Here is a 27,733-nt window from a genome sequence, read left to right as displayed (position 1 = left end):
GCCCTGGAATGCCTGGACCCAACGAGCTGTTTATGGCCTGGCTGACTGGAAGTGGATTCGGCGAGGCAGGCTGGATCAGAGAGCTTCAGAGGCAGACTCAGAGAGGTCTTTCCTGCCCTGTCACCCAGATGGAGGAGATTAGATCAGGTATTTCCTAGTCGGGATAGTTCAAAGCAAATAGTCACTCCCTTCAGAGCACACAGCGCTGCCCCAGCCTTGTCGGGGAAAGGAGCATGTGAAAATTGGTGTTTTGGTCTTGCTGGCAAATATTTTGATACTTTTTCAAAGACCTTAATTTGTTTTTCTTCCCTCTCTCTCGGCCGGAGGCCAAGGGAAATCAAATCACCAGCCCTGATATTTGATCTAGCTCCACTCAGGCGTGTTTTTTTAAACAGTAGGACTTTGTCATTCATACATCTGAAGTGTATATAACAACATTGGCAATAGCTGTATTCTCTGGGAAGCTCTACACCCTGCATGCTCTTACTTCCAAGCATTTTGCACTTAGAAATCACAGCCAGGTTGCCCCAGCTGCTTGTTTGCTGGGCTGTGCTCACTTACACGGGTGCAATTTGCAGGAGTGCTCCTTCCCGTGTAAATGCTCCTTTGCAGTGTGTGCAGGGGTGCCTGGTTCTCCTCCCTGACGACAGGCATTATTTGCCTGCTATCTGCAGCCTGTGCTTGTTCAGGTGAGCTCCTCACAGGTGATGTGTTTGGGTTTCAAGCTGCTGTTCTAGCAGCTGTCCCCCATTTCTACCCTCTCAGGAGGAATTGCCTCTTCTTGGCTTCCGCAAACACAAAGTAACCCAACCCTGTGTTTTAATTTAACTGGGAGGATTTTGATGGCACGCTGCCCTTGGTTTAACTCGATCGCAGTTTGGCTGCCTTTATTAGTTTTTGGCTAACTCAGTTCCTCTGGAAACTCCTTCAGCTGGGTGGTCCTGGGATGAGAGCAGGGTGAATTTGGGGGTCCTCCTTTGGGAACAGAGGCATTGAACACTGCAGCACCTGAGAACTGAGGGCAGGGTGAATTTGGGGGTTCCTCCTTTGGGAACAGAGACATTGAACACTGCAGCACCTGAGAACTGAGGGCAGGGTGGATTTGGGGTTCCTTCTTTGGGAACAGAGGCATTGAACACTGCAGCACCCGAGAACTGAGGGTGTGGAAGGTGGGAACTCACCTCAGATCCGTGCAGGTGTCAGGAGCTGCAGGCAGGGACCACACTGCAGCAGGGGATTAGGGCTGGATTCTCCTTCATGGAATTGTGGATTTAGCACCCCTCAAAAGCCAGGGAGGAGCTGGTGGGGGCAGTTGAATTTTCCGCATTTCATGTCTGACAGCTCCAGGGCTGCAGGAGTCCCTGTGTGTCCAGGATTTCCCTTTAGGGCACCCAGGGTAAGAAAGGCAGGTTCCTTGGGGAAGCACAGGGATGATCTTTCTGCCACATACTGGCTGGGAAACATCTGGGGCATCAGTGAGCCAGAAGTGCTGCCAAGCCTGGTGCCTAGAGCTGAGGTGACAGCTTAGCCCTGAGACTTTCCCAGGGATTACTGCCCAGACACCTGTGGCTGTGACTCATCCTTTCATCACAAGGCTGCAGTTCATTGCCAGGGGGAGTATCTGGAGGTCTGGGCCAGTCCGTTTTTGTCAGGAGCAAATTTGATTTCAGAGACCCGTGACCCGAACCTGCTTGCTTATTAAATTACCCTGAGCAGCTTTTAATCACACATGGAAGGATTTGTTTATTTTATTTTTTCTAAATTTAACTTTTTAAAAATTTCGACTCTTTCAGACATCTCAAGAGCTGCTGCCCCAGTGCAGTGAGTGCAGAGAAGTAGGAATCAAAGCATTTCTGCCACTCAGGTTTCATTTCATGATTTATGATTTATCTCTGCTTCTCAAGTGACTGTGGAGAAAGGATTCAATTTGGATTTGCAGCAAGCCATGCCTTGACCATCAAATGATGGCAGAGTCAGTACTGAAAAGAAGGGAAAAACACTTATCAGGCCAATCTTTCTCCAGAGAGGAGCTTCAAAGGGACAGCAGTCAGATAAAAGCATGCAAACCATCAGGCTGCTGGCCCTTTTGAAATGTATTCCGTGGTGCTTGCCTCAGGAGCAGCCAGACAGGTTGTGTGCAATCCCTCTTGCTGAGTGTGAGCAACTGATTGCTCTCTTGCTCAACAGGACAGGGAACAAAGGACAGGCACTGGCTTGGAGGAAGCCCCTTGCCAGGAAAACCCCCACTCAGCTGGACTTTTAATGTAATGCTTCATTCAGAAAGGAGTTTTAACCATGAGGAACTGCTCCTATTTATGGAAGTAAGATTTTTCCTACTAAAGCAGCCCCAATGCCCATGAATCAGTGCTGCTGGTGGGGCAGGAGGAGGTGATTCACCCAGGCTGTGACAGTTTCTGTGGTGGAAGTGCAGCTCCTGCAGGCACCCAGAGTGTGCCCAGTCATGAGCCAGAGCTGGGCAAGGCTTGTCCCATCCCGTGCTTTCTTCCAGCAGAGGCCAGCACCAGGTATGTTCAACATGGGGACACTTGGAACCTGTCCCAAAGCTCCTCCCCTGATTTTTGCTAGCGGGATGTAGACATTTTTCCTAAAGCAAAGAGGTTTTCTCTGTTTATCTTTTAAATTCAGCTAGAATTATTTACCAGATGTGGCTGCAGCAGACATGCAGAGGTGTGAGTACCATGTGAGCATGTGCCAGAGCTACAGCACCAGGTACATTAGCCTGATGTAGTTTCTGCATTACAGCTCTATTCCCCACTGCCTTGTTTTGCTTGTTTTGCCTGAACCCCCGTGTTGATGTGGAGAAACAAGCCTGTGTTTAAGTGGGTAGCTAATGCTTGCAGCAGCACTTTATTTACCCACTTGGTTCAGCAGTTGAGCTGCTCCCTGCACTTGATGGGGCTGTGATAACTCATTCCACTTCATTGCACTGGGATGCTGCTGGCACGTGGCCTTGGTGGTGACAATGGCCCCATTCAGCCCGGCTGTGGTCCTCGTTCCAGGGCTGATCTCTGTGCACTGGGCACCTCTCCTTCCTGTTTCCCTTCAGCACTGTGTGCTCAGCCTCCTTCCACAGCCCCTGGGCACCTCAGGGACACCCATGGTGCTGCTCCTCCAAGCCCTTGGGCCGTGCCACGGATCCCCTCCTAAGCCCAGCCCTGATCTCCTCTTGAGGCTCCCTCCACACCACATTTCATAGAGCAGAGCAGTGCTGGCAGCTCTGAGCATCTCTGCTCCCACCTTTGTCTGCTCAGACCCTTCTCCTGCCCACAAGGCTTTGGTAAGGGGTGTTGAGGAGTGGAAAGGGCAGTGCAGGGAGCAGGGCTGTAGCCTTGCACTGAAAAGTTCTTTCGAGTCCAGCCTGTCACTTGGGTTGTGGTTAAGGTTGTGGAGATCTTTGCAAATTGTGCTACAGTTTAACCTTATGGGCAAGTATAACAAATGTATTTACTCTGAGTGCTCCATCCCTGAGGTTTTTTTGCAAGTTACTTGTTTTTATAAGCTGATATGCTCATACATTAGTTACAGAGTATAAGCCCCATTTATTGACAGGGAAACTGAGGCAGTTTAAACGATGTCTCACCAAGGTCGTCTGAATAGGCTGTAGCCTTACAAATCCTGTCTCCCTCAAGTTGGCGGTCTGTTCTAGTAGTTGTTTTCTTAAATCAACTTATTTTAACTAGAGGATCAGATATGCTAAGTTGTCTCAGCTAAGATTTTGGAACTAACTATACTTTTTGTATAGAATGATGGAATCATAGGATTATTTGGGCGGAAGAGACTTTAAAGCTCATCCAGTGCCACCTCTGCCATGGCAGGGACACCTTCCATTGTCCCAGGCTGCTGCAAGCTCTGTCCAACCTGGCCTTGGACACTTGCAGGGACCCAGGGGCAGCCACAGCTTCTCTGCCCACCCTCACAGGGAACAATCCCTTCCCAAAATCCAATGTAAACCTGTTGCCTGTCAGTGTGAAGGTAGCTGGCTTCCCAAAACCAAGTGCACTGGATGCACGTGTGGCTGTGGAAGCTGCTCTGGGTGGGGACAGGGTTGTGCTTCCAGGAACCCTGCTCAGCTCATTCACACTGGAGCAGCAGAGCGGCCCTGGCCTGGCCAGAGCAGCCTGGCTGCATCCAGTAACCAGCTGGACCAGCAGAGCTGCGCTCGTTCAGCAGGGAAGGAAGTGCTTGTTCTTCCAGCTGGACTCCACGTGTCCCCTGGGGAGCGGTGTTTATAGAGCACGGGCCCATCCATTGCAAATTAATGCCTGGAAACTCAGTCAGCCCTGCCCTGCCCCTCAGCTCTCCCTGCTCCGCAGGAGGATGGGTTCACACAGAGCTGCTGGAGGCTTTCTTTGTTTGCACAGAGCTGCTCTGGGATACAAAGAAAACTGGTGCTTGAACCAACATCTGGAAGCTTGTTTTCTCTCAAAATAAATACTCCATTCTGCTACCTCTTCTCAGAAACTCATCTTTTAAAATTTTTTTTTAACTTGTGAATCGAGAGCTAGCTGCCCTTGCAGGAGAGGTAGAGGTTGAAATTCCTGTTGGTTTTGGCCATATTTTTCGCTTCTTTGCATCCTCTTTGCCCAAATACTTAAAATATTTACAGAGCTTGGCCTTTGTTTGTCCTCTGAAATCTGCCACAGATGCCTGCAAATACCGAGGTGGTGGTGGGCATCCCCCTGGGGGGACTAGCCTTGTAGCAGGGCCCAGCTGAGTCTCAGCCTTCAAAACCCCAATTCAGTGGGGTTTTCTCCTGTCTTGCTCAAACTGGCTGTATTCTTGTCTCTTCTGATCCTTGCACTGCGAGTTCTTGGGGACCAGGAAGGGTCTGTGGGATTTGGTGGGGAATATCACATGGCCCATCATTACAGTTTGTGATGAGAACAGAAGTAATCTCAGCCACATTAACCTGTCAGGAAGGAAAAAACAACCAGAGCCTTTTTGGTTACATAATTCTCAAAGGTCGGCCTTGGGGTGTCTGAAATGTATCTTCGTCTGTAGGTGTGAATGCACAATATCAATGTTTTCTCCTCAAAATGCGTGGGTTGGGCGCTGCTTTTCTCAACGCTGCCAGTTTTTGCTACCATATGTTCTCCCTTTGCAAAACCTTTAGCACTGTTAACTTGGCTTAATGTAAACAGATGATGCTGCATCTCAGATTCCAAATTGCCAAGGCTGTGGAGGCACCACCTGGAGCGATGCACGTGGGACTGGTCTTTGCTAACCTGTGCTGGAAGCTCTGCCTCCACCTTTTGGAAATATACCATGCCTCTTCCTCCAGCTGTTTGTTTCCAGAAAGGAGGAATCTTGCCTTGGATGACCCAAGGGCAAAGTGTGGACCTGCAGGGGCTCCCTGCAGCAGTCAGGTGTCATTGTTAGGCTGGATGTGACATACACGCGTGCTTAGGGTCTAAGGAGAAAAAGATTTTTTATTTTGTGTGTTTTTTAGTTTATATGTTTTTAACAAAGCATGATTTTAAGTGATAAACTCCATTACAATAACTTATATATTTACTGGTGTACAGCCCTGGAGCTGTGAGATGTTAAATGTTGAAAACACAGTGAAGCTGGAGGGAAATGCGTGAGGCAGCTTCACCCTTCTCTCTGAGGTGTACAGTGCCTGTTTGCCACCTTTTCCTCCAGTTGTTTGCCTTTGGGACAAGAGGAGACAAGGGATTTCCATTGCCAGAAAAAATGGAGGTGAGAAAAACCATGGTGCACCCAGGTGTAGCCATGACGTTTTCTGAAAAATCCTTTCCTTAGGATTTTTCCTCTTGAGAAGCTGAGAGGCCTCAGGAGCAAAATGTAAACACTGCTTTTCTGCTGCTGCTGTGGAATGCAACAGGTAGATCTGTGATTGTTTCTAGTTAATGGCCAATCACAGTCAGCTGGCTCAGACTCTCTGTCCAAGCCACAAGCCTTTGTTATTCATTCCTTCTTTTTCTACTCTTAGCTGGCCTGCTGATGAAATCCTTTCTTCTATTCTTTTAGTATAGTTTCAATATAATATATATCATAAAATAACAAATCAAGCCTTCTGACACATGGAGTCAGATCCTCGTCTCTTCCCTTATCCTCGGCCCCCTGTGAACACGGTCACACCCAGGCTCTTGGCTGAGCTGTCCCCTCACCCCATGTCTCTGTCCCTCGCAGGACGTGAACGCGGGCGAGGGCAGCGAGTTCACGGACAGCGGCATCGAGGGCGCCGCCACGGACACGGAGCTGCTGTCGCGGCGCTCCAACGCCACCACGGCCAGCTACTCGCCGCCCGCCGGGCGCGCCTTCGTGGGCAGCGACAGCGGCAGCAGCTCGGCGGGCGGCGACGGGCTGCGCCAGGGCGTCTACGAGAACTTCCGCCGCGAGCTGGAGATGAGCACGGCCAACAGCGAGCAGCTGGAGGAGGCGGGCTCGGCGCTGAGCGACGAGCAGAGCAGCGGCACGCTCAGCTCGCCCGGGCAGTCCGACATCCTGCTGAGCGCCGCGCAGGGCACCGTGCGCAAGGCCGGGGCCCTGGCCGTCAAAAACTTCCTGGTGCACAAGAAGAACAAGAAGGTGGAGTCGGCCACGCGCAGGAAGTGGAAGCACTACTGGGTGTCGCTGAAAGGTACGGGGATGGCGGGCAGGGGTGTGCCCAGGTGGGCGCTCTGGGTGTCACTGAGAGGGGCAGGGGTGTGCCCAGGTGGGCACTCTGGGTGTCACTGAGAGGGACAGGGGTGTGCCCAGGTGGGCGCTCTGGGTGTCACTGAGAGGGACAGGGGTGTGCCCAGGTGGGTGCTCTGGGTGTCACTGAGAGGGACAGGGGTGTGCCCAGGTGGGCGCTCTGGGTGTCACTGAGAGGGACAGGGGTGTGCCCAGGTGGGTGCTCTGGGTGTCACTGAGAGGGACAGGGGTGTGCCCAGGTGGGTGCTCTGGGTGTCACTGAGAGGGACAGGGGTGTGCCCAGGTGGGTGCTCTGGGTGTCTTTGAGAGGGGCAGGGGTGTGCCCAGGTGGGTGCTCTGGGTTGTTGAGCAACTCCATAAAGGGGTGATAAATACATCACGTTGGGGGCACCATTGTCTCCTCAGGCGTCTCCGTGACACAGCTGTAATTAGCTCTGACTCTATGATGCAGAAGGCTGAACCATTCCTTTATTCTTCTATGCTATCTTCATACTATATTCTTAAGGAACCCCTAACCCCTTCCAGCCTGTCCAATACAGCTTTGACTTCACTGATCAACAAACCAAAACACCACCACCCTTTGGTAAACAAATCTCCATAACACATTCCACATTTTCCTAGCAAGAGGTGCAGCAAGTTCGGCTAAGAACTGTTTTCAGTCTTTCTCTGAGCTTTCTCACAGCCTTTCACAGGGAAAATGTCTGGGAAGGCCTGTTCCTGTTCCCTCCTCAGCTGCCTGGGCCACAGACCCTCTTCTCTCTGGATTGTTGCAGGAACTCATAAACTCATAAACTCATCTCCATGTGCTTCATCAGCAGGGAAATGGGAAACCAGAGCTTTGAAACTGGCCTTCCTCTCCTGTGCTGTGCCCAAAGCCCTATCTCCTGCTCTAGGTGTGGTCACCCAGAAGCCTCAGTGTGGTCAAACCCTGCCCTCCCCACAGAGAGCTCTTCCTAGAGAACTTTTATTTATTTTTATGTTTATTTTTAATTTGCAGCGCTATTTTAAAGCCAAGAGCAAAGTTTGGAGCCAGCTCTTCCTTGGGGTTGCTGGGGAGGGGGAGAGGAGGAGGGAGGGGAGCGCAGCCCTGATCTCCTGGGAGGGGGCAGGAAGGTCTTGCTGTGAGGGGCTGCAAACAAAGGGCCATCTGGGAGAAGAAAGGGGAAGGATGAGCAGGGAGTGCTGTTGTTTTGAAGTGCTTTGGCTCAAGTGGAGTGTTAACTCCTCGGATTGCTGTGCCTCGATACTGGCAGTGTTTAACCGGGGCTTTGAAGTCAACAGCAGCCATTGTTTGGCTGCAAATTGTTTTCTGGGAGGCTGGAGCACCCCTTTCTCTTTCCAGTGACCAGAGCATCCCTTTCCAGTGACACGGCAGCTGTGTGCCAGCCTGTAAGCAGCTGGAGATGGTGTGGGAAGGTGGGAGAGGAGGAGATCCCTTTCTTTTTGGAATCTCCCAAATTGCACGCTTGCTCTGCACTTTATTTTCCTTCCCCGGGAGGATCGTACAGATTATTTTGTAACACCGAGCAGGTTGTTTGCTGGCCCCAGCTAAGATTTTTTTTGTCCGTCAGTCTTTCAGCAAGCACAGCTCATCCCAGCCCATTTTAATTCTAGTTCCTGTCTGCATGCAGTGATTAAATGGCTTGGTGTTTGCCTTGGGGGGACTGCAGCTGCAGAGGTGAGGCTGGGCCATGCCCGGGGGTCTGTCTACTCCCAGGGCTGGCTCACAGCTGGCTGTCACCCTCAGGGGACCAGCATCTCACCCCTGTGTGATGGGGTGACCATGGACAGCCCCAGATTTGTGATTTCTTACACTATTTCTCATCTGGGCATGTATTTTACTGCTTGCGACTTTCTGTTTTGGCAGTCCTGGGGAGAACTAAGCTCAGGGTGAACAAAGCAGCCTGGGGTCAGGGCTCACTGTGCCCTACAGCTCCTGGTGTGCCTGCCTGGCACTAAACCCAGCAGAACATTTGAAGCTGCTGCTCGTTGTCTCCTGCAGGCTGCACGCTGTTCTTCTACGAGACGGACGGCAGGTCTGGCATTGACCACAACAGCATCCCCAAGCACGCGGTCTGGGTGGAGAACAGCATCGTGCAGGCCGTGCCTGAGCACCCCAAAAAGGACTTTGTCTTCTGCCTCAGCAACTCCCTTGGCGACGCTTTCCTCTTCCAGGTTGGCTTCTGCAAAGGTTTTTTGTGTTTCCCAGCAAGGAGGGCATCTAGCTCTGGGTGAGAGGGGTGGAAAATCCTGAAAAACCAAACACTGCCGGAGGTTTGGGGTTTTCCTTTGGCAGCACTAGAGGAGGGTCATGAGCTGAATGTGATCAGTGTCAAATCTGCTTTTTTAATAACTGGCTGGACCCTCCTTGTGTAGATGGCTGGAGCAAAGAATGGAGAAATGCTCTTGCACCCCTGTAAAAACAGCTTGGGCAGCATGCTTAGAGCACACAGACCAAGCCAGTGACCCCACAGGACACCCAGCTGGGCACTACAAGTGCTGTGCCACTCTGTGTCAGGGGAGAGTGCTCGAGGGGCTGACAAGACCAGGAGCGGCTGGAAGTGCAAGGGGATGTCTGGATCTGCAGATGCTCTCCCAGAGGGGTGCAGAATCCAGCTGGCCCTTGTTCACACACCTTGCTGCTGCCCCAGAGGACACTGGAAGTGCAGGCTTTGGTTCTTTAATCAGGAAATAGAAATGTCTCCATTTCACTAGGTACTTTAAAGAAAAAAATCCCAGGGCTTACATCAAAGACCATAGATTAGTTGATGTGTTTCACTTGAAGAGATTTCTGTCATTTGGTAGCCACTGCTTCCCTGAGTGATGTTTAGGTTGTCATCCCCTTTCTTATGTCAGGCTGGCACTAACCAGGGTGTGACAGTCTGTTATTTGCAGTTGGCAGCACGTGCTGAGGTGGGGGCATTTCCTCACTTGTGATTCAGTTTTCTTCGCTGGAGGAATCCCTTTATTTCTCTTTCCAGTGACAATGGAGTTTCTTGCCTTCTTAAGTCAGAAGCTACTCTGGGGTAGGATGTGTCCCCACTTCATCACTCCCTTGTATTCCAGAGCAAGAAACTGAATTTATACAGTGTTGTAGGGCCTTGCAGCTGTCTTTGCAAAGGGCTGCATTCTCAAACTGGTGCAAAAAGAAAAGCCCTTCTGATTCTTGGAGGGACTGAGTGTCTGACTGAAAAAACCCATCTTTTTTGGTGGGCTAACTTCCCTGCCCCCTCAATGGGATTTTTCCTTCTGTAGTACTGCCCTGCCCCTTTCTCCTTCACGTTTTCCCTGGGAAGGGGATGAGTATTTTGGCACCTGGAGACCTTCCTCCAGGTGAGAGGGAATCCCAGAGCCACAGAATGGCCTGGGTCGGAGGGAATCTTAAAGATCACCTTGTTCCACCCCCTACCATGGGCAAGGACACCTCCCACTGTCCCAGGCTGCTCCAAGCCCCAGTGCCCAGCCTGGCCTTGGGCACTGCCAGGGATCCAGGGACACCCTGTGCCAGGGCCTGCCCACCCTCACAGGGAGGAATCCCTTCTCAATATCCCTCTGGCAGTGGGAAGCCATTCCCTGTGTCTTGGCCCTGCATATCCTTACAAAGAATCCCTCTGTGTTTTTCTTGTGGGCTCCCAGACTCACCCCAAAGCTTTTCCCCCCAGAGCCCAGTGTCATTGTGCCACAGGTAGGTTTTTGTATAGGGAAGAAGCAAAACTGAGCCTTTTCAAGCAAAATTCAGTCATTTCTATTGCCAGAAATGTTCTGTGATGTGTCCTTTCTGCCAGGGAAGCAGGGGAGAAGGGAATGCCCTCAGAGCAATGGCCCTTGGCTGTCTGTGCTTTTGCAGCAGATCCTGCTTCTGCTTAGGGCTTACAGCCTGAGTGAGAGAAGTGGTGTCATTGTGGGACACCCCTGTGCCACCAAAGTTTGGGAGTACCAGTGTGAGGCCCAGCTGGGCCTCTCTGGGAAGCTTTCCTTAGCTTCATCCTTGGCTGTTGGTTGTCACCTCAGCGAGGATGACCTTCCTCATCTTCCCCAGCAAGTGGAGAAGTCATGCTGGGCTGTCTATTAATAGATCAGCCATCATCAGAAGGTTTAATTAGAACAAGGTGGTTTGGCACCTTGCTACTTTTCCAGCCAAATACCAGTGTGATTATTGCCACAGGCTGACACTCACACAAAGACTTTGTTTCATGACCTGCTGTAAAAAAGGAATGGAGTTTAGTAAAAGGCCTTAGATTGACTTCTTATTTTGAAAGAAGACTTCTTCTTTTGGAAAGAAGAATCTGGAAAGATTTTTCTTTGTGTGTCAAAAGGCTCTAATCAGAATAGTTCTCTTCCAGAAAGAAGTACTGGTGTCTCATGCTCCAGCCTGCTGTCTCATAGAGTAGTTTGGGCTGGAAGCGACATTAAAGATTATCCAGTTCCATGCCCTGCCATGGCTCGGAACTCCTTCCATTCTTCCAGGTTGTTCCAAGGCCTGTCCAGCCTGGTCTTGGACACTTCCAGCAAGGAGAAATGTTCCCTTTGCCCAAACTGCCATGTCCATGCTTGGGAAGGGACAGTGCCAGAGCTGTGGAAATGAGGATGAGCCTGCCTTTAATGCTAACAGGGGTGTCTTCAGAGTGCTTTAAGACCTTCAGAAACAAAAAGCTGTTTGTCTGTGCACCACCATAAAGCTACTCATACTTCTCATGGTCACATTTTGTGCCATTAATTTATTGCTAACTGCTGCATGGCAGAAAAGCTCTCCATCCTGAGAAGGGCACAGCAGTGGTGCATTCCCTGCCTTAGGAGCTGGAGTCTAGATCCATGGCTAAATGCCAAGCTAGAAATGATGGCCAGGGAGGTGATTGCTGAGACCTTGCTAGGAAGCCCCCCCCAGCTGCAAAGCACAGATAGAGGTGTAATTCCAAGAGTTAAAAATGGGATGATGGGTGTACATAAGTGGATTTAAGGCTTTGAATCTGGAGATCAAAGGCAGAGCAACCTGCTTGGAGTTGCATGTGCTAATCTGCCATCAGTTTCATCAGTCTGGAGGAGGGTGCTGAGCTCTTTGCCTTTCCCCCCTTGGGCAGACGTGCAGCCAGACGGAGCTGGAGAACTGGATCACGGCCATCCACTCGGCCTGCGCCACCGCCGTGGCACGGCAGCACCACAAGGAGGACACCCTCAAGCTGCTCAAGACCGAGATCAAGAAGCTCGAGCAGAAGATCGACATGGACGAGAAGATGAAGAAGATGGGGGAAATGCAGCTGTCCTCCGTCACAGACTCCAAGAAGAAGAAGACCATACTGGATCAGGTGAACTCAAAAGTTCTCGGGGATTCTGCTGGTCACAGCAACACCGAGATGTGTTGGGAAGTCTCTTTTCCCAGCCTGGTGGTGGAAGGAGTCAGAACTCTTCTATTCTCATTCTCAAGGTTGTTTATTGTATCTTTTCTGTAAAATTATTTCTCTGGCCTGCTGAGGTCCGTTCAGCAGGTCAGACAGAGGCACACTGCCTGCCCCCAGGGCAGCAGTTATCTTTTTATACTAAAATCCATGTGTACATTATTTACCATAACTCCCCAATACCTATAATCTATGTTAGACAGTGAGCTTCTACTCTAAACCAGTCCAAAAGTGCCACCATCACAGTAGAAGATGGAGGCCAAGAAGGAGGAGAAAGGCTGGACGTGCCCAGATTCCTCCATCTTGCCTTCTGAACCCCCATTCTAAAAACCCCAAAAATCTGTTTTTCACCCCATGACAAACTAATTATTGTTCTACTTGGACTTTTGTGGCTTGCAGATCCTCATATAAGGTTGGTAATTTTTTCCATGGGTCAAAATCAAAGTCACAGGTGTCTTGGGCTCTGTGCCAAGGTTTCTGAGCCCCCCTGGCAGGGATGTCCTGAATTCCGATAAAAAGTCCCTAGCGTGGGTTTAAGGCCTTTTAGAGGTTGATGGGAGCTCCCTGGAGAGCTGTGCTGCTGCCTTAGCTGCACCATTGCTCCACTAAGGTCCAGCATGGGCTGTCTGCTGGCCTCCAGGAGATTTGGATAGCAGGAGGCTGCCAGGCCATGGCTGGGGGATGCTTTGGGGAACAGCTGTTCACACACCAAGAAACGCTGCTGCTGGCAGCTGGGCTGATGAAGCCATGCCTGATTCTGCTGTCACAAGGGCCTGCCTTGACATTGTGGCTGCATCCCTGGGCCCTCCCCTGCTGCCTTCAAGTGGACAGCGTGGCTGGCTGCCTTTCAGAAGCAGAGAGCCTCGAGCAGATGTCTCCCACACTGCTGCAGCAGCACCTTATTTTGGGAAATTTGACATATGGCTGCTGCTTCCCTCATTTGGAGCTCTCCTGCCACGGCTGCCAAGTGTGCCTGTAATGCAGAGCATAGGGGGAAGTGGCTGGGGCTCAGCTAAAGGGATTTGTACCCCCTGGAAGCCTGTGGGAAGGGGAAATAGGGGAGAAAGAGGAAGGAGATGCTAAAGAACCCTACTCAAAGCTGTCAGTCACAGTGAGAGGGCAGAGCAGTCTCTCTCTTTATGTAACTGAGTTTGGATGCTTTGAAACTGTTTCCTATAAGCCATTTGAATTATTTAAATAAGTCCTTCCATAGGCTGATTGCAGCACTCTTCTGCTGATCAGATTAATTATCCCCAGTGTATGGCACTTTTTCAAGCTCTGTTGTTGCTCACAGCAAAGCTGCTGCTGTGGCTGCTGATTTGGGTTGCCCTGTGCCTGGAGTTTGGTGGGCTTTGCTCTTCTGATTCTTCAGATGCTCTTGATGCGTGAAAGAAGCCTCTTAAGGGACTGCTGAGCAGAGAATCCTGGAAATACAAAGAAAATTAAAAATGAAAATGTAATCCTCTTAATTAGCATTGTATCAAAGGAGCAGTTGTCCCAGGAGGAGACTTTTGCCACGAATGTAGAAAGTTGTTTTCCATCTAATCAAAACTCTTTAACTGTTTGCATCCTTTGGGGGGTTGGGAGGGCAGGGGAATGTGGGAAAATCAGCACTCAGGGTTTGTTGGGTGAGATCAGCCCTGGTGAAAAGGGTGAGTGTGGTGTTGTGAGAGTTTCTAGGATGAGCTGAGAGATGAGAATTTGACTTCATGTTCTTAGAAGGCTGATTTATTATTTTATAGTATTATGTTATATTAAACATGCTATACTTAAACTATACTAAAAAGAATAGAGAAAAGATATATTAAAAGGCTAGAAAAGAATAAATAATAAAAACCCGTGACTGACCAGAATCCCAGCACAACTCAACTAAAATTAGTCTTTAAGTTAACACAATTCACATAAAACTAATTAAAGGTACACCTGTTAGTAAACAATCTCCAAAGCAATCAAATAATTATTGTTTACATGTCTTTTCTGAAGCTTCTCAGCTTCTCAGGAGAAAAAATACTAACAGAGGGATTTTTCAGAAAATATCATAGTGACAGGTGTATTGTTGGAACCCAGGAAATTCCTCTGGCTGTCCTTGACCCCCTGCCTTTGATTTAGCCCTTGGAAAAAAACAATTCCCAACCTTTATATGAAGAATTACAAGTCAAGAAAGTTTAAGTAGAATAATAGCTAGTTTGTCACAGGAGTGAAAAATATATTTTTGTGGTTTTTAGAATGGGAGCTCAGGGTCCCAAGATGGGCGAATTTGAGCGTGCCTTGTCCTTTTTCCTTCTTGTTCCTAGCCTCCATCTTCTGGGTGATGTTGGCACTTTTGGACTGGTTTAGAGTAGAAACTCACTGTCTGACATAGAGATTGGGAAGTTGTTGTAAATAGGGCACTGTTGGATTGGTTTAGAGTAGAAACTCACTGTCTAACCGAGGCGATAGGTATTGGGAAGTTATGGTAACTGACATGTAGTTTTTAGTATAAAAAGATAACACCACCTCTGAGGTGGGCAGTATTCCTCTGTCTGACCTGCCAGACAGACCTCAGCAGGTTGGAGAAAGAATTTTATAGATAAAAAGCAATAAACAACCTTGAGAATGAGAACAGAAGAATTCTGACTCCTTCTTCAACTGCTGGGCTGGGAAAAGAGGCTTGTACATATCTGAGAGTCCCTCTGCCCAGCAGAGGTTCTGCGAGTGTGCCACTGTGGGTTGTTCCAAGGCATTGACCAGGCTCTGTCCCTTTCTGTCCCCTGGCAGATCTTCGTGTGGGAGCAGAACCTGGAGCAGTTCCAGATGGACCTGTTCCGGTACCGCTGTTACCTGGCCAGCCTGCAGGGCGGGGAGCTGCCCAACCCCAAGCGCCTGCTGGCCTTCGCCAGCCGCCCCACCAAGGTGGCCATGGGCCGCCTGGGCATCTTCTCCGTGTCCTCCTTCCACGCGCTGGTGAGTGGGCAGGGCTGGCACGGGCTGGGCTGGGCTGCAGGAGCAGCTGGGGGAGAGCCGTCTCTGTCCTAGAGGTGTCATTTGGAGTTGCCACCAGAAACAGATCTTCCTGTTCATCTCAAGTGTCTTCAGGGTCATCTCAAGTGTGCACAGATTTGGGTGTGATCCACACATGCCGTGAAGTCAGTGGGAGCCATCCCGTATGGACACATCCCATTAAGTCAGTGGGAGCCATTCTGAGACCCTCAGCACATGCTGGCTGAGACCTTCCTGGGCTGTCTGACTTTATTCCAATTATTCCAAGCAATTATTCCAATACTCTGGTCATCCACACCTGGTGCTCCACAAGGGAAGGGAAATGTGCTCCCTGTGGTGTGGCAAATAATGGTTGTTTAAATTTAAATACTGCAACAGCCCAGCTCTTAAATGTACAGGGAAATGTTTTGCAAAATGAATTTGAGTTGAGTTCTTGTAGTCTTGGCTTGGACTCCTGGAGGTTCACAGAAATAGCTGAGCTCCACTGTTGTCTCGTAGATGTCAGCTGTAGCCTGCAGTTGAATGCAGAGCTGTAATTCAGTCAGGGGCGTTTTTATTCTTTCCTATATGAAAAGATCAGCGTCATCATCCTGCTAATTGCTGCTGGATTTATTATATTTTTTAAGTGGCGGGCTGTAATTTGCGTTTATGCTTTTTTTTTTTTTTTTCACATCAAGCAAAGCACTGAGCTCTAGCCTGAAAAACAGTCTGCCTCTTCATGCTGGTGTCTCTGGAGAGCCAAGGGAAAAAATATGTTGGGAAAAATGTTGTGTTGGAAGAGACACGTGTTTTCTTCTCCTCTCAGCAAACTCTCATGTCCTCCTTTGCCCCCAGGAACGTGGGGAAGTGCAGCCTCATGTGAGGAGCCCTAACTCAAGTTTCAGGAAGGGAATTTACCCAGGGAAGCTGTGGCTGCCCCTGGATCCCTGGAAGTGTCCCAGGCCAGGGTGGACAGGGCTTGGAGCAGCCTGGGACAGTGGAAGGGGTGGAATAGGAGGGGATGGCTTTGAGGTCCCCTCCACCCCAAATGATTCTGTGACTCCATGACCCCAGTCTCCTGAAGGTGTCCCAGTACATTCATCCAAGATGTGCTGAGTTACCCCATGTGGCTCTGTGTAAATGTCCCAGGCACAGCTGGGGAGCCTCTCACTGTGGAAATGGAGGTGTTGCTGTGGTGCTCAAGTTCTCCTGTTCCTGGATTTCCCCCCAGTTGCCAAGGAGAGCCCTGGTTCCTCACAGGGTTCCCTGGTGCAGCAGCCAGCCTCTGTCCATCCCGCTGCAGTTCTGGATGTGCTGCACCCAGCCAGTTCCTCAGCTGGGGACATCCCTGGCTGTTCCCAGGGCCACTCTGCTGCTCTGGGCTGTGGGAATGCAGCACTGAGGTGTTCCAGGAGGTGCAGTCAGCAGGGTGGGTCTGTCTGTCTGTCTGTCTGCGCCTCCTGCCCTTCCCTACCGCTCCCTTTTTGGCAGGAGAGGAGCTCCTCTCCTCAGGCCACCTCCACCTGGGAAATGTGATTTGACAGACTTTTTATTGGGCCTGAACTGTTCATCTCTGAGTGATGTCCCACTGATCTCCAGAGCTCCCCAGATAGCTCGGCTCAGTCAAGGCAGTGTCTCTGGTTGCCACAGGGCATTTTGCTGTAGGGCAGCTGACACTGCTCTGATGGGAAGGGTCATTTCAGACCCCTTTTCCCCTTCCTGTGCCTTGCTCAATCCTTCAGATGTCACTTATCTTTAAGGAAGTGCAGGCTCAAATGCCATGAGCTCCCTGCAAGCCTTTATCTGGCCTTGCTGCACCTCTGAGTCAGCACCAGCATGCCCAGAGTGTTTCCACAGGAAGGAGCAAAGAGGAAGATGGGGTTTTTGGGAAGCAACTGATAAGTTTGGAAATCTCAGGTTTCACATGTCCACCTTTGAAACCTTGCTAGGAAAAAAAAAGAAAAGAAAAAAGCCCAAACCCTTCCCTGGTGCTGAGGTTTTGCTCAATGTTGATTAGGTGGTGTGTACTGTCCATTTCAATATTTGATGTTGGATGCTGGCAGAAGTGAGTTAATTTGCAGTGAGAAGGCAGCAGCCTGGCAGCATCCCCACTGTCCCAGCAGTGAAAACTCTGTGTTCCCATAGGATTTGCCCTTTTTCCCCCCCAGACCCCCCAGTTTGGGGGGTTTGTGCTGGGGTGCTGCAGCTGTGATGCTGAAGCCACGTGGCATTGACAGGTGGCGGCTCGCACGGGGGAGTCGGGAGTGAGGAGAAGGACACAGGCCATGTCCAGGTCTGCCAGCAAGAGGAGGAGCAGGTTTTCTTCTCTCTGGGGGCTGGACACTACCTCCAAGAAGAAGCAGGGGAGGCCCAGCATTAACCAGGTAAGAGGTGGGAGTTTGGGGTGCTGTTATTGCAGGGGTGGTTTGCTGGTGGGCAGAACGCAGCTCTCACAAAGAGTCACTGGCACAGTCATGGTGTTCCTCATCCCTTCCAAACTCAGGGGCTGCAGCTGCACATCAGGGCACAGCAGCTCCTACCAAAGGGCTGGTATTTGTCCTTTTCTTCAGCTGGATTCTGTTGTTGCATTTCTGCTCCTTCTGCTTTTCCTGCAGGCACCCTCCCTAATCTCAGGAGCAACAAAGCAGCAGTGTAAAACAGACACAGCTTTGGAGGGAAAACCCCAAAACAATCCAGACTTGTTTGGTTATTTTTAATTTAAAATGAGGAGTTTGTACAATGATTTAAATGTAGCTGAGTTTGGTGAAAACTTCCTCAAGTGACCAGGAGCTTTGCATTTAGTTGGGACACTCCCTGTTTTGGTTCAGATTTATAAAAAAGCAGAAGTTGTGCAGTTTCCACCCAGTCACTGCCCAGATCTTTCTGTAGAAAACGTGCTCCAGTGTGGTAGGAAGGTGCTTCTCTGTTATTCTTTGCAAACATCCCTAATTACAGCTTTCACTTTTTGAGAGCCATACCTCGCCTAATTGCAGGAAATGTAGGCTCTGCCTTTCTTTCTCTTCCCTCACTTCTTGTGGGGAGAAGGGCTGGGGCCACACACTGCTCTGTGCCCTGTGATTTCTGGTGCTGTCTGTGCAAGCAGCAGTGGCTGTTTTGTTCAGCAGAGGATGATGAGACACTGAAAGTTCACCTGATATATTTAGAGGCTGAGCAAAAGCCCAGGGCTTGGCTGGGATGCAGCTCCAAGAGCACATTCCCAGTTCCTTGTGCTGATGCTGCAGCATCCCCGTTGCTTTGTATTTACTTGCCCCAAATCCCTTCTCCTGAGCTGGGATCCTGCCTGTGCTGTGTTTTCAGACCTGTTTTTTCATCCCCCTGAGCTCCCTCCTTTTGTTTTTCCTTTCAGTGGAGATAATTGCATTCTTCACGCTGCCTCCCCTGCTCCTGCCCCCCTCACTCCTCCACAGCTCAGGCATGGAGGGAGATTCTGTTCCAGGTTAAAGGAAATCCATTGTGCAGAGAGTTGTAAAAAGTGTCAAGTTTTGAGGAAGTAGCAGAGTGCCTGAATGGAGTGCCTGAACACATATCCCTTGCTTGTGCAAAGTCTTGCCTCTTGGAAGCAAAAGGCAGAGGCCTTTTCCATCATGCCTGGTCCCTGCTTCATTTTGGCCAGGGAATAATTAACAGCCCAGCAACTTGGTCCCAGGGCTGTGCTGATGTGGAGCTCTAAAACTGAACTTCTCGCTGTTGGGTTCTGCTGCAGCACCAGCTCTGCCTGCCCTGTGCTGATTTGGGGTGGGTGCTGCACATATTCCTGTCTGATCATTCCTCCCGCGCAGGATCCTGTTGGTTTTGGCTCTCTGGCTCGTGCAAGCAGTGTGTTTGGGGATGGCTGTTTGTATTTCTCAGTTGGAATCCTGTTCTGGATGTGAGACAGGCTGTTCTGCCCATGGCATGTACTGTGCACAGGGAGTCAGTTTGTGTTTAAAGCAGATCTCTTCTCTTGTTCCTCAGGTGTTTGGAGAAGGAGTGGATTCAGTGAAGAAATCCCTTGAAGGGATCTTTGATGACACAGTCCCAGATGGCAAGGTAAAACCCCAACTCTCCAGCTACCTCCTTCCCCCACGTTTGCAGCTAGTAAATTCAGAATAAATGAGAAGATTTGCTGTTTTGCCATTTCTAAGCATTGGAGCAGCAGTACCCACAACAGTTTTGTTGTGGTTTGCCCAGAAACACTGCACATTTCGGTTTTAAATTCAAATCTCTTTCATCCCTGCTATTTTGCTGTTGCATTCCTGGCATTTCCAGTAGGCATAGGGTGAAACCCCAGGAGAAGCACACTGCAGCAGTGTGTGGGTGGCACAGGAGGCACACTCTACCCTGCTCAGAGAAAACTGCAGGTGCCTGTCCAGACAAGCCTTCAGCCTGGGCTTAGGAGCCAAATACGTTCTGTCTGAGAGCTCTGGTGCAGCACATAATGCACCAGTCACTGATGGAGAGGGAGCTGTGTTGGGCTGCGGTTGTCATGATGGATTTTGTCTGTTTAGAGGGACAAAGAAGTGGCCCTGAGCAGCGTCCACCAGCACAACCCCGACTGTGATATCTGGGTGCACGAGTACTTCACGCCCTCGTGGTTCTGTCTGCCCAACAACCAGCCTGTCCTGACTGTCATCCGGCCTGGGGACACCTCCAGGGACGTGCTGGAGATGATCTGCAAGGTAAACCTGCCTTGGGGCAGCTGGAGATCACTGTGTGCCACTGCTTGGGCTGCTCTGCACTGGGACACCAGGTCTGTCTGGGGTGACAAACACAAATCACACTGCAGTGCTGGGGCCAGGGGCACAGCAGAGAATTCCCTGCAGCTGGAGCTGACCTGCTGTGGCTGCAGGGACAGCAGGGACGGCAGGCTGGGGTTTGCCCTGCCCACTCTGGCTGCTGTGTATGAGCCTGGAAGTGCCTGCACATGCTGGCTCTGCCTTTCCCAAAGCTAGCCATCCCCTGTCCCTGCAGTGGCACCAAGCTGAGGGTGGGACCCATCTCCCAGCCCCTGGGTGCCCCACACTGTGGTGGTGCAGCCACCCTGGTGCCCCAGCTCTGCATCCCTCCCACAGCCCCTTTCCCTGTGCCAGGCAGGTGAGGTGACCTCAGCCAGCCCTTCCCAGGAGCCAGGGCATGTGTTCCCAGGAGCCATCCCTGCTTCCCTGCCCCCAGGCTGGCACTGAGACAGCAGCAGCAGCCCCAGGATGGGGAAGGTGCAATCCAGACTTGGTGTGTTTGCTGCCTGCAGTGCGGAACCAGACCCAGCCTGGCGTGGGTGGCAGGAGGGGACAGAGGGAAGCTTTTATCTACATTGGAGTGGGGGGGGGAGAAAAACCACCTGGATTTCTTTGCCAGATGAAGTATCAGAGACGTTGGGCCATTAAAAAGAGTTCCATCTCCAAAGAGTTGGGAACTTTGACAAATTAAACACAGGCTTTCAGCTCTGGCAGCTGCGTAATGTGTGTTTTCGGAGCGAGCGAGACCTGTCACGTGCCGCTCTGAAAAGTGAGTCTGCTTTGTACAACAACAACAGCAGGAGAAAAGAAAACATTTATTACTATTGAGAGCTTAACTTTGGGGACTTGGAGAGCGTGTTGCATGTGCCTCTGAGGGAGGGAAGGTGAGAGAAAGGCGGTTGTTTCCAGTAATTGCACGGTGCACTCGTCTCTGCCAGGTGCGCTGCAGATTCTGAAAGCTCTGCTTTGTGTTCAGCAAAAGATGACATTTTGGGAGAGAGGCATAACAGGGAAGCTGGATGACACATGATTAGTAATGGTTTATTTTTAGGGTTTATGTTCTGCTTTGGGTGAGGATGGTTAGCTCAGTGGACTGGATCAGGGTCTGGTCTCTCCCTGTGCTTTTGCTGCAGTGGGTGGGGGTGTTTAAGGAGAAGGGGAGGTTGGTGAGTGTGTTTTCAAGCACTACTATCTGTTTCTTTCCTTTCTGTGAGAGTTTCCAGCCTGAAAAGCACTGTTGAGATGCCTTTTTTTCTGTAGCATTTAATAATCAATCTCTTTCTTCTGTCTCTTGCATTCAGCTCATTTTCCCCCCTTTAATATCCGATCCACATCATTTCACATCAGTTTGCCATCTGCCATCTGAGAACCAGTCAAGTTCTGGTACAGTAAACATTTCAAGCTCTACATTTCATATAAACCTCCTCATGTTTGTGTGGATGTGGTTAAATCTGTGCTGCTAAACTGAGCTTGATTCTTCTGTTGGAGAACATTCAATGCACTAAAGTCATTGTGGAAAATGTGTTGTTATGCTAACATTGCTGCTTGTTATTATACAGCCAGTTAGGCTTTGGAGGATGCTTTGTGACACTTTTATGATTCAAGATTGGTGGGAGGAGTGTTTAAAGCATTCTTAAAGTGGTTTCTCAAAGATTTCTGCTCAGATGTAACTAGCAACATCACTTGGAAGGCAGGAAAACTCAGTGTATATGCATCAAATTGCTTTCTCTGGCTGATAGGAAATAGTTGGTCCCTTCCAGTCTTAACCATCCTGTGATTCTGTGATGACGCTGCTCAGTGTGAAGGAATGTATATGCATTAGTAGCATTTGCATAATGGTATGTCTTAAAATGGAGGAGGAAATCACACTCTGTACACGGATTTAGGCAGAGCCAGTGTGGAGATAATAACACCAAAACCCAACATGGAGATAATAGCAGTAAAAAACAAGCCCATATGACTACATGGCATTTTGTCTTTTGACTGCATAAAAAGTGAGGCAGGAAAGGTTTTTTATCCCTCACCATTTACATTTTTCAAAGAGACCTGCATGAGGGGCAAGAAGCAGAGAGCTCAAGGTCTCAGGGTTTGTGCTCAGAGCCTCTCAGAAGTTGAGCCTGGTGCTCTGGGGGCTTCCTTTGCCTTTGGGCTGGTGTTTTCCTGCTGGGAGGGCTGGGCCACACAGGAGCAGTGAGATGGCCACATTCCTGTGCTGCTGGAGGGCGTGCCAGGCCCTCTCCTTGGCCAAAGGAGCTGTGCTTGTGTGCCAGCCCACCGTGGCACTTGGAGCCTCTGGAATGGGATCCCAGCCCAGCTGTAAATTCTTGTCCTGGAGCACCTCAGCTGAGCTGTCAGGCTGTGCTTTAAACAGGGTTAGCTGCTTAATTTAGTCCAGACCTAGCCAGAGTTATTAGGAGAGAAATAAATAAACCAAGAAGCTGATTTGGATGGCTGAAAGGTACTTTGGGTGGTCCTGAAAGGATATTCCTATCATTAAAGCTGCCCTGTTTCTGCTCCCACCTCCCCACATGTGGATGCAGCTCCCAGCAACAAGAAGTGGTTAATGGTTTGGCTTTTAGGGCAGCCTGGCTGTGTCCACATTGCAGGGACCTTTTCCTTTCACTTCAGTAGGACACCATGGCCCTGTCTGAGACACTTTAACCAGGGTCAGACTTTGAGGTAGACACAGCCCTGGGGCAGCTGTGGGATGTTAATTAGCTGGATGGGGTGGCTCATGGTTGGGCTTCTCATTCCTGACCTGGATGGGATCACAGTGTACTGGATTGATGGCATCCACTTCGCGTTGTGGGGTTTGTTGGGAAGAAATGCATGGAGAAGGAAATGCATGGCTCTAAATAGGAATGTTTCACCCAGTTCTGTCTTCAGCTGGTGCTCTGCCCAGAGCCTGGATAAATTCAGCCTGCCCAGATTGGATAAATTCATCCCAGGTGGTGATTTCTGCCTGCCTGGGCAGGCTGCAAAGCATCTCTTGGGGGCTGCACTCAGGAGACTTTAGGTCTCCTTCTGTTTGAGACACCTCTGTGTCTAGGGACAGTTAACTAAGCTGACAGAAAGTGACCCAGGACTCCTCTGTGTCATTTCTGAACCTTTAATGCCAGTTCTTCCCTTTGGTTTCAGGGGTGTTTGTATGTGTGTGTCTGTAAAGAGGGAACCGCTGAGAACAGCAGTAATCACTGGGAAAAGCAAGCAAGAAGCTTTCCAAAAAAGAAAGTGAGCGAGCAAGGATATCTCCAACGTTCAGCTGTTTTTCTTTTGGCTCTGGATAGGTTTCAGTCATTAGTTAATTAACTAGGAATTTGCCTGGATTACAGAGGTTGTTCCATTTCAGGTACCCCATTTCATCCACGGATAATTTGATTTTTTGGGTTGGACATATTTGAACAGAGCACTGTGCAGAGTGCAGCAATAGATCTGTTTTGCTTTTCCTTCTCATTATTGGTAGCTTTTTTTACTCCTGGGCTAATCCAGACTTCCCAAAGTGTTTCCTGTTCTCTGGGTGTTTGCTGGAGGGTCAGGGTGGGATGTTCTCCACAGGTACATTGCTCATCACCTCAGTGCTGCTGGATCACACGGGAACTGGAAAAGTAGGCTTTAAAAAACAGGACAAACAGGCAATAATGCTGCTCTTGCGTGAGTTTTCAGATAAGGCATTGTTTTCAGCACAGCCTGAGAAACCTTGGTAATTTGCTGGGGTACAATGAAAAGGCTGATGTGTAAAAGCCTTTAATAGTGGGATTTCAGAAGTGACAGTGAGGACAATTTACCTCCTGTATCTGTGAATCACTTTGGGGTTTCTCATTAGATTCAGTTTAGGAACTTTGAAAGTAACTCCTGGATAATATCCTTTGTGTTTATCATACTTGTAATGTGTTTTGATTACACACTGCATTAACCTCTGCTTAAATCAACCTTATTAATCATGCTGAGAAAAGGTCATTAACATCTCCCAGACCAAATGCTCTATCCTCAGCTAATTATAACTAATTCATTAAAATGGTGTGACCTGCTTCCACTGGGACGCAATCCAGGATGCAACTCTTGGCTGCTTCCAGCCAGGGTAACCTGAGCTGCTTGGAATTTAGAGGACAGACAGATTTTTTTGTGCTTATTAACCTTGCTTGAAATCTGCCACATCCTATTTGTGTGCTAAATTATGAAGATGCTAAAAAAACCCAAACCAAACAGAGAACACCTCTCCTGCTCCATTTTGCTCTGTTAGCAGAACATTTGGTTAGAAATCCTTTTATCCAGAGGCATGCTCTGAGGTTTCTATTCCAGCATGGGCTTATTTCTGGAATGGCTTGGGAGGGAGCAGAAGGCCAGGCCAGCAGAGTGCCCTGGATGGGTTCATGGATTTTATTGCTGGGGGAGAGCAGGAGCAGCAGGTTTGTTCAGCCTTCAGGCAGGAGGTGCTGCTGTGAGGGTCAGAGATGAGGGAATGCTGCTTTTCTAAGGGCTCCCTTCTCTTGCAGACACACCAGCTGGACTGCTCTGCTCACTACCTGCGCCTCAAGTTCCTGCTGGACAACCAGATCCAGTTCTACGTGCCAAAGCCGGAGGAGGAGATCTATGAGCTGGTAATGCTGCCCACGGGGCTGCTGGGATGACACTGCTGTTAATTAGTGTTTATCTGAGTTCTGGAGCACGCAGAATTCTGCTTTTCACTCTGCAATTACGGGGCTCTGCAGACCAGAGAAAACTGGCCTTCAGCAAAGGGATCTCTCCAAACCTTTCATCCTGTGTTGCTGTTGAGCCCACATTTGTGTGTGAATGTGTCTGGGCAGAAAGCAGGGACAGCCACAAGCGTGTGCAAGTCACTCTGAGCTACATTGAAGCTTAACTTCTCTGCATTGTCTTTTCCTGTTGTTCACATTGTCCATGGAGGTTTTACAGACAGCACACTGTCTGAGTTTTAAAGAGGGGGGAAAACACACAAGTTGTTGGGTGTTTTTTGGGGTTTTTTCCTGATGGCAAGGTAAAGATTGAGGTCAGGAAGGTCTGGAGTTATGTGTGAGAATATGCTTCCTTAATTGCCTCAGCTGGCTGTTCTCATCTCGCTCATCTCGAAAGCAGACTTCAAAGGAATTCTGCCATGAGAGATTAAAAAAAAGACCAAACAGGATTAATGTCATGCTTTAGCTCTGTGATTCTACACAAGCATGCTGTAAACCTCTTTAAGGTCCTTTTCATTGGTGACTGGTTTACTTATAAAAAGTAAAACTTTGCTAGTTATGGGGGTTTGCTCGTTTAGCAAAGGACTTCTGGGATTTTTCATTAATGCTGTCAACAACAACAACAAATAGTGAGAAAGTGCTAGAGGAGTGCTAGGACTGAGAAGTGTGATAGAGTGGGGAAAATGGAAGCTCAGAGGAGACAGCTTTTGGCTGTCATTGTCTGGAAGGACTTTGGGGACTTGTGTTGAGAGGGTGTAGGATTGACAGAGTCATCGTCACTTACTGGGTATTCTGAAAAGCTGTAATTAGCCCAAAACTCTGTCACTGGGACTGTGCAGGGAGTGGTGGAGATGGGTGCTGCAGGATGGTGTCTGATGTGGGGATATTAAACAAAACACTTTGTATGTTTGCTTCTCATGTTTGGGGAGAACATGGAGTTACTTCCATGGGGCTGTAACTATTCTGTAATACTGATTGTTGCAGTGCTGATAGAAGTGGGAGATAAAATTACATTTTTACCCGGGAAACCTTTTGGAAATGAGGTCCTCTTCTTTTCTAAAGGAACAGTTTAGTACTGCAGTCCAAACAGAGTTTCAAAATGTTAATTATTGCAGATTGCATTTTTACACGCTCACAGCAGTGTGTAAACAGAATTTATATTCACCTGTGGGCTCTGTTCACCTGGGGCTGTGATTTTTTCTGAAGACAAAGGCTGGTTTGTTACTTCAGTGCTGAAAGGCAGAGGGATTTGAGGCTGCATGGAGGGATTCTGGGCTATTGCCTGGGTGTGAATTCGTGCTGCTCTCCCAGGAAGGATGTTAATGACCATTTCAAACACTTGGGGGCTTTCCTTGGTACAAATAAACATCAGGGTGTTAAAGGTGAAATGTCAGGCTGAGCTATAGCCAATCTGATAGTCTGATAATGAAGAAATGTGTTTAAGAAACAAAATCACTCCTTGTGATTTTAATGCTGTTGAATAATTGAATTCCTGCAATGTCTTTGTTAAAATAAGATAAAACATTGAGCTATTGCTACCTGTAAATGAGGAAAACAGGAACAGAAGCTGTGTTTGTCATGCACTCAAGATGATATTGACTGAGGGAAATGGATGGGTGCTCTGTTTTGTGCTGGGGGTGGGAAAACACTGCTTCCTCCTCTCTAGCTGTGTTCCAACAGCAGAGCTGAGTGACACTGCTAATGCCTCTCACACAGGTGGAGAGCAACTGTTTGATAAATAATGACCACAGTCCCTTCTGCCTGTAATTAAAACCCAAAAATCTGTTCCAAACCATTACAATTGATGTGTCCTCCCACAGTAACATATTTTTGTGTTTGTTTTTTTCCCCCTCTATTCAGCTGTACAAGGAAATAGAAATCTGTCAGAAAATTACCCAGCACATTCAGATGGAGAAGTCTGATGCATCCTCTGATATTTATGGTGAGTTTTGTGTTGCCTGTTTTCCTGCCTTGTTTTGCTGTTCCTCCCCAGTCAGTTCTAGCAGGTTCTTGCTGTTTACTGAGGTACCTGGAAGGTCTCTTGAGCACAGAGAGAGAAGCACTTGTGGCTGCTGAGCCACCCACAGCAGCATTCACCACTCCGTCCTGCTCATCCCACTCCTCACTCACTCCTTCCTCCTTGGGGGGCGCGAGGCATCTCAGTGCTGTGGCCAGGCGGCTCCAGAGGGGCTGTGGGGCTCCTCCTCACCTGCCAGGGGCACCCAGGGTGGCTTCCTGCCTGCCCCATCCTTGCTGAGGCTGGGCATGCCTGGCTCCAGGGTGTCCCTGGATGCTCCAGCCCTCGAGGATGTCCCAGGGACGCCTGAGGCAGGCAGAGCTGTGTGAAAGGTCTCCCTGTGTGATTTCAGCAGCATCTCCCATCCCTGTGCAGCTCACACCTGTCAGCTCTGGGGAATTTCAGGTTACAGCCCCCAGCCTGGTGAGTGTGCCCTTTGGCCTGGCAGTTGCAATTCTGCGGTGTATTTTAGAGTTACCTGTGCAAGCTCCCCCACAGGATGCCAATCTGCATCTTTTTGCTGTTTATCTAAATATTCTGCTTTAATGACTGGAATTATTCTGAATCCCCAACTGCTTATTATACAGCTGCAGGCCATTGGAGTATTGAGCTGTGCTGCAAAGCAGTGGGACTGCCTGGGGCTTGGATATTGCAGGCCTAAGAAAGGAATCTTCACCAGCCCAGTGATGGTTCAGGGGTCACATTTATGAAGAGTTGGGGCTCTCATAGCATTTCCTGTTTATTTCTTCTTCTTTTTTCCTAAGTGATAAATGGGGAAAACAGTGAGATGCACTGTGAGATGAGATCAGCTGTGTGAGGTGTAGGATGGAGCTGTGCAGTGCTCTGACCCTGCAGCAGGGAATGCTCAAAGCACCCCAAAAAAGCTGCCTTTTCTCTCCTTGAGGGAAAATAGCCAAATGTGGTTTGCATCTAATTGGCAGAAGGATTTCTGTGGTCTGTGTATGTCTCCCTGTGTGTCTGTGCTGAAATCACAGTCCTGGAGCAGTCTGGGCTGGACAGGGCCTTAAAGATCACCTCATTCTGCCACCACATGTCAGGGAGAGCTCACCTGGGAACACTCTGTGCTGCTTCTGCTCCCTGTGGCAGTGAGAGGCACTCCTGGAGGGTCTGGCAGTGCTGGATCTCCCACGGGATGCTTTGCTGATGCCTGAGCACGGATGTTCTCCCCTCTTTGGCTGGCACTCTTTTCTCTTTGCCAGTAAGGCAAAGAAATCAGACATCAGTGAGAATGCC

At 49.4% G+C, this 27,733-nt stretch overlaps 1 protein-coding gene across 1 annotated transcript in view; it reads left to right on the top strand.

The window, feature by feature from the left end:
• The window catches only part of TIAM1 (TIAM Rac1 associated GEF 1), a 142,876-nt gene that overhangs the window by 77,555 nt on the left and 37,588 nt on the right, over positions 1–27,733 (top strand). Inside the window, exons 5-13 of the mRNA XM_058824750.1 lie at positions 6,175–6,625; positions 8,684–8,856; positions 11,760–11,984; positions 14,832–15,017; positions 17,270–17,416; positions 19,008–19,082; positions 19,541–19,711; positions 24,262–24,366; positions 26,323–26,404. Of these exons, the coding sequence (XP_058680733.1) occupies positions 6,175–6,625; positions 8,684–8,856; positions 11,760–11,984; positions 14,832–15,017; positions 17,270–17,416; positions 19,008–19,082; positions 19,541–19,711; positions 24,262–24,366; positions 26,323–26,404 (1,615 nt within the window). The remainder of the gene's footprint in view (positions 1–6,174; positions 6,626–8,683; positions 8,857–11,759; positions 11,985–14,831; positions 15,018–17,269; positions 17,417–19,007; positions 19,083–19,540; positions 19,712–24,261; positions 24,367–26,322; positions 26,405–27,733) is intronic.

Source organism: Ammospiza caudacuta, chromosome 2, assembly GCF_027887145.1.
Source record: "Ammospiza caudacuta isolate bAmmCau1 chromosome 2, bAmmCau1.pri, whole genome shotgun sequence".
In the NCBI taxonomy this organism is placed as follows: Eukaryota; Metazoa; Chordata; class Aves; order Passeriformes; family Passerellidae; genus Ammospiza; species Ammospiza caudacuta.
Note: the sequence above shows the minus strand (reverse complement) of the source record. Positions and strands in the feature narration are given on the sequence as shown.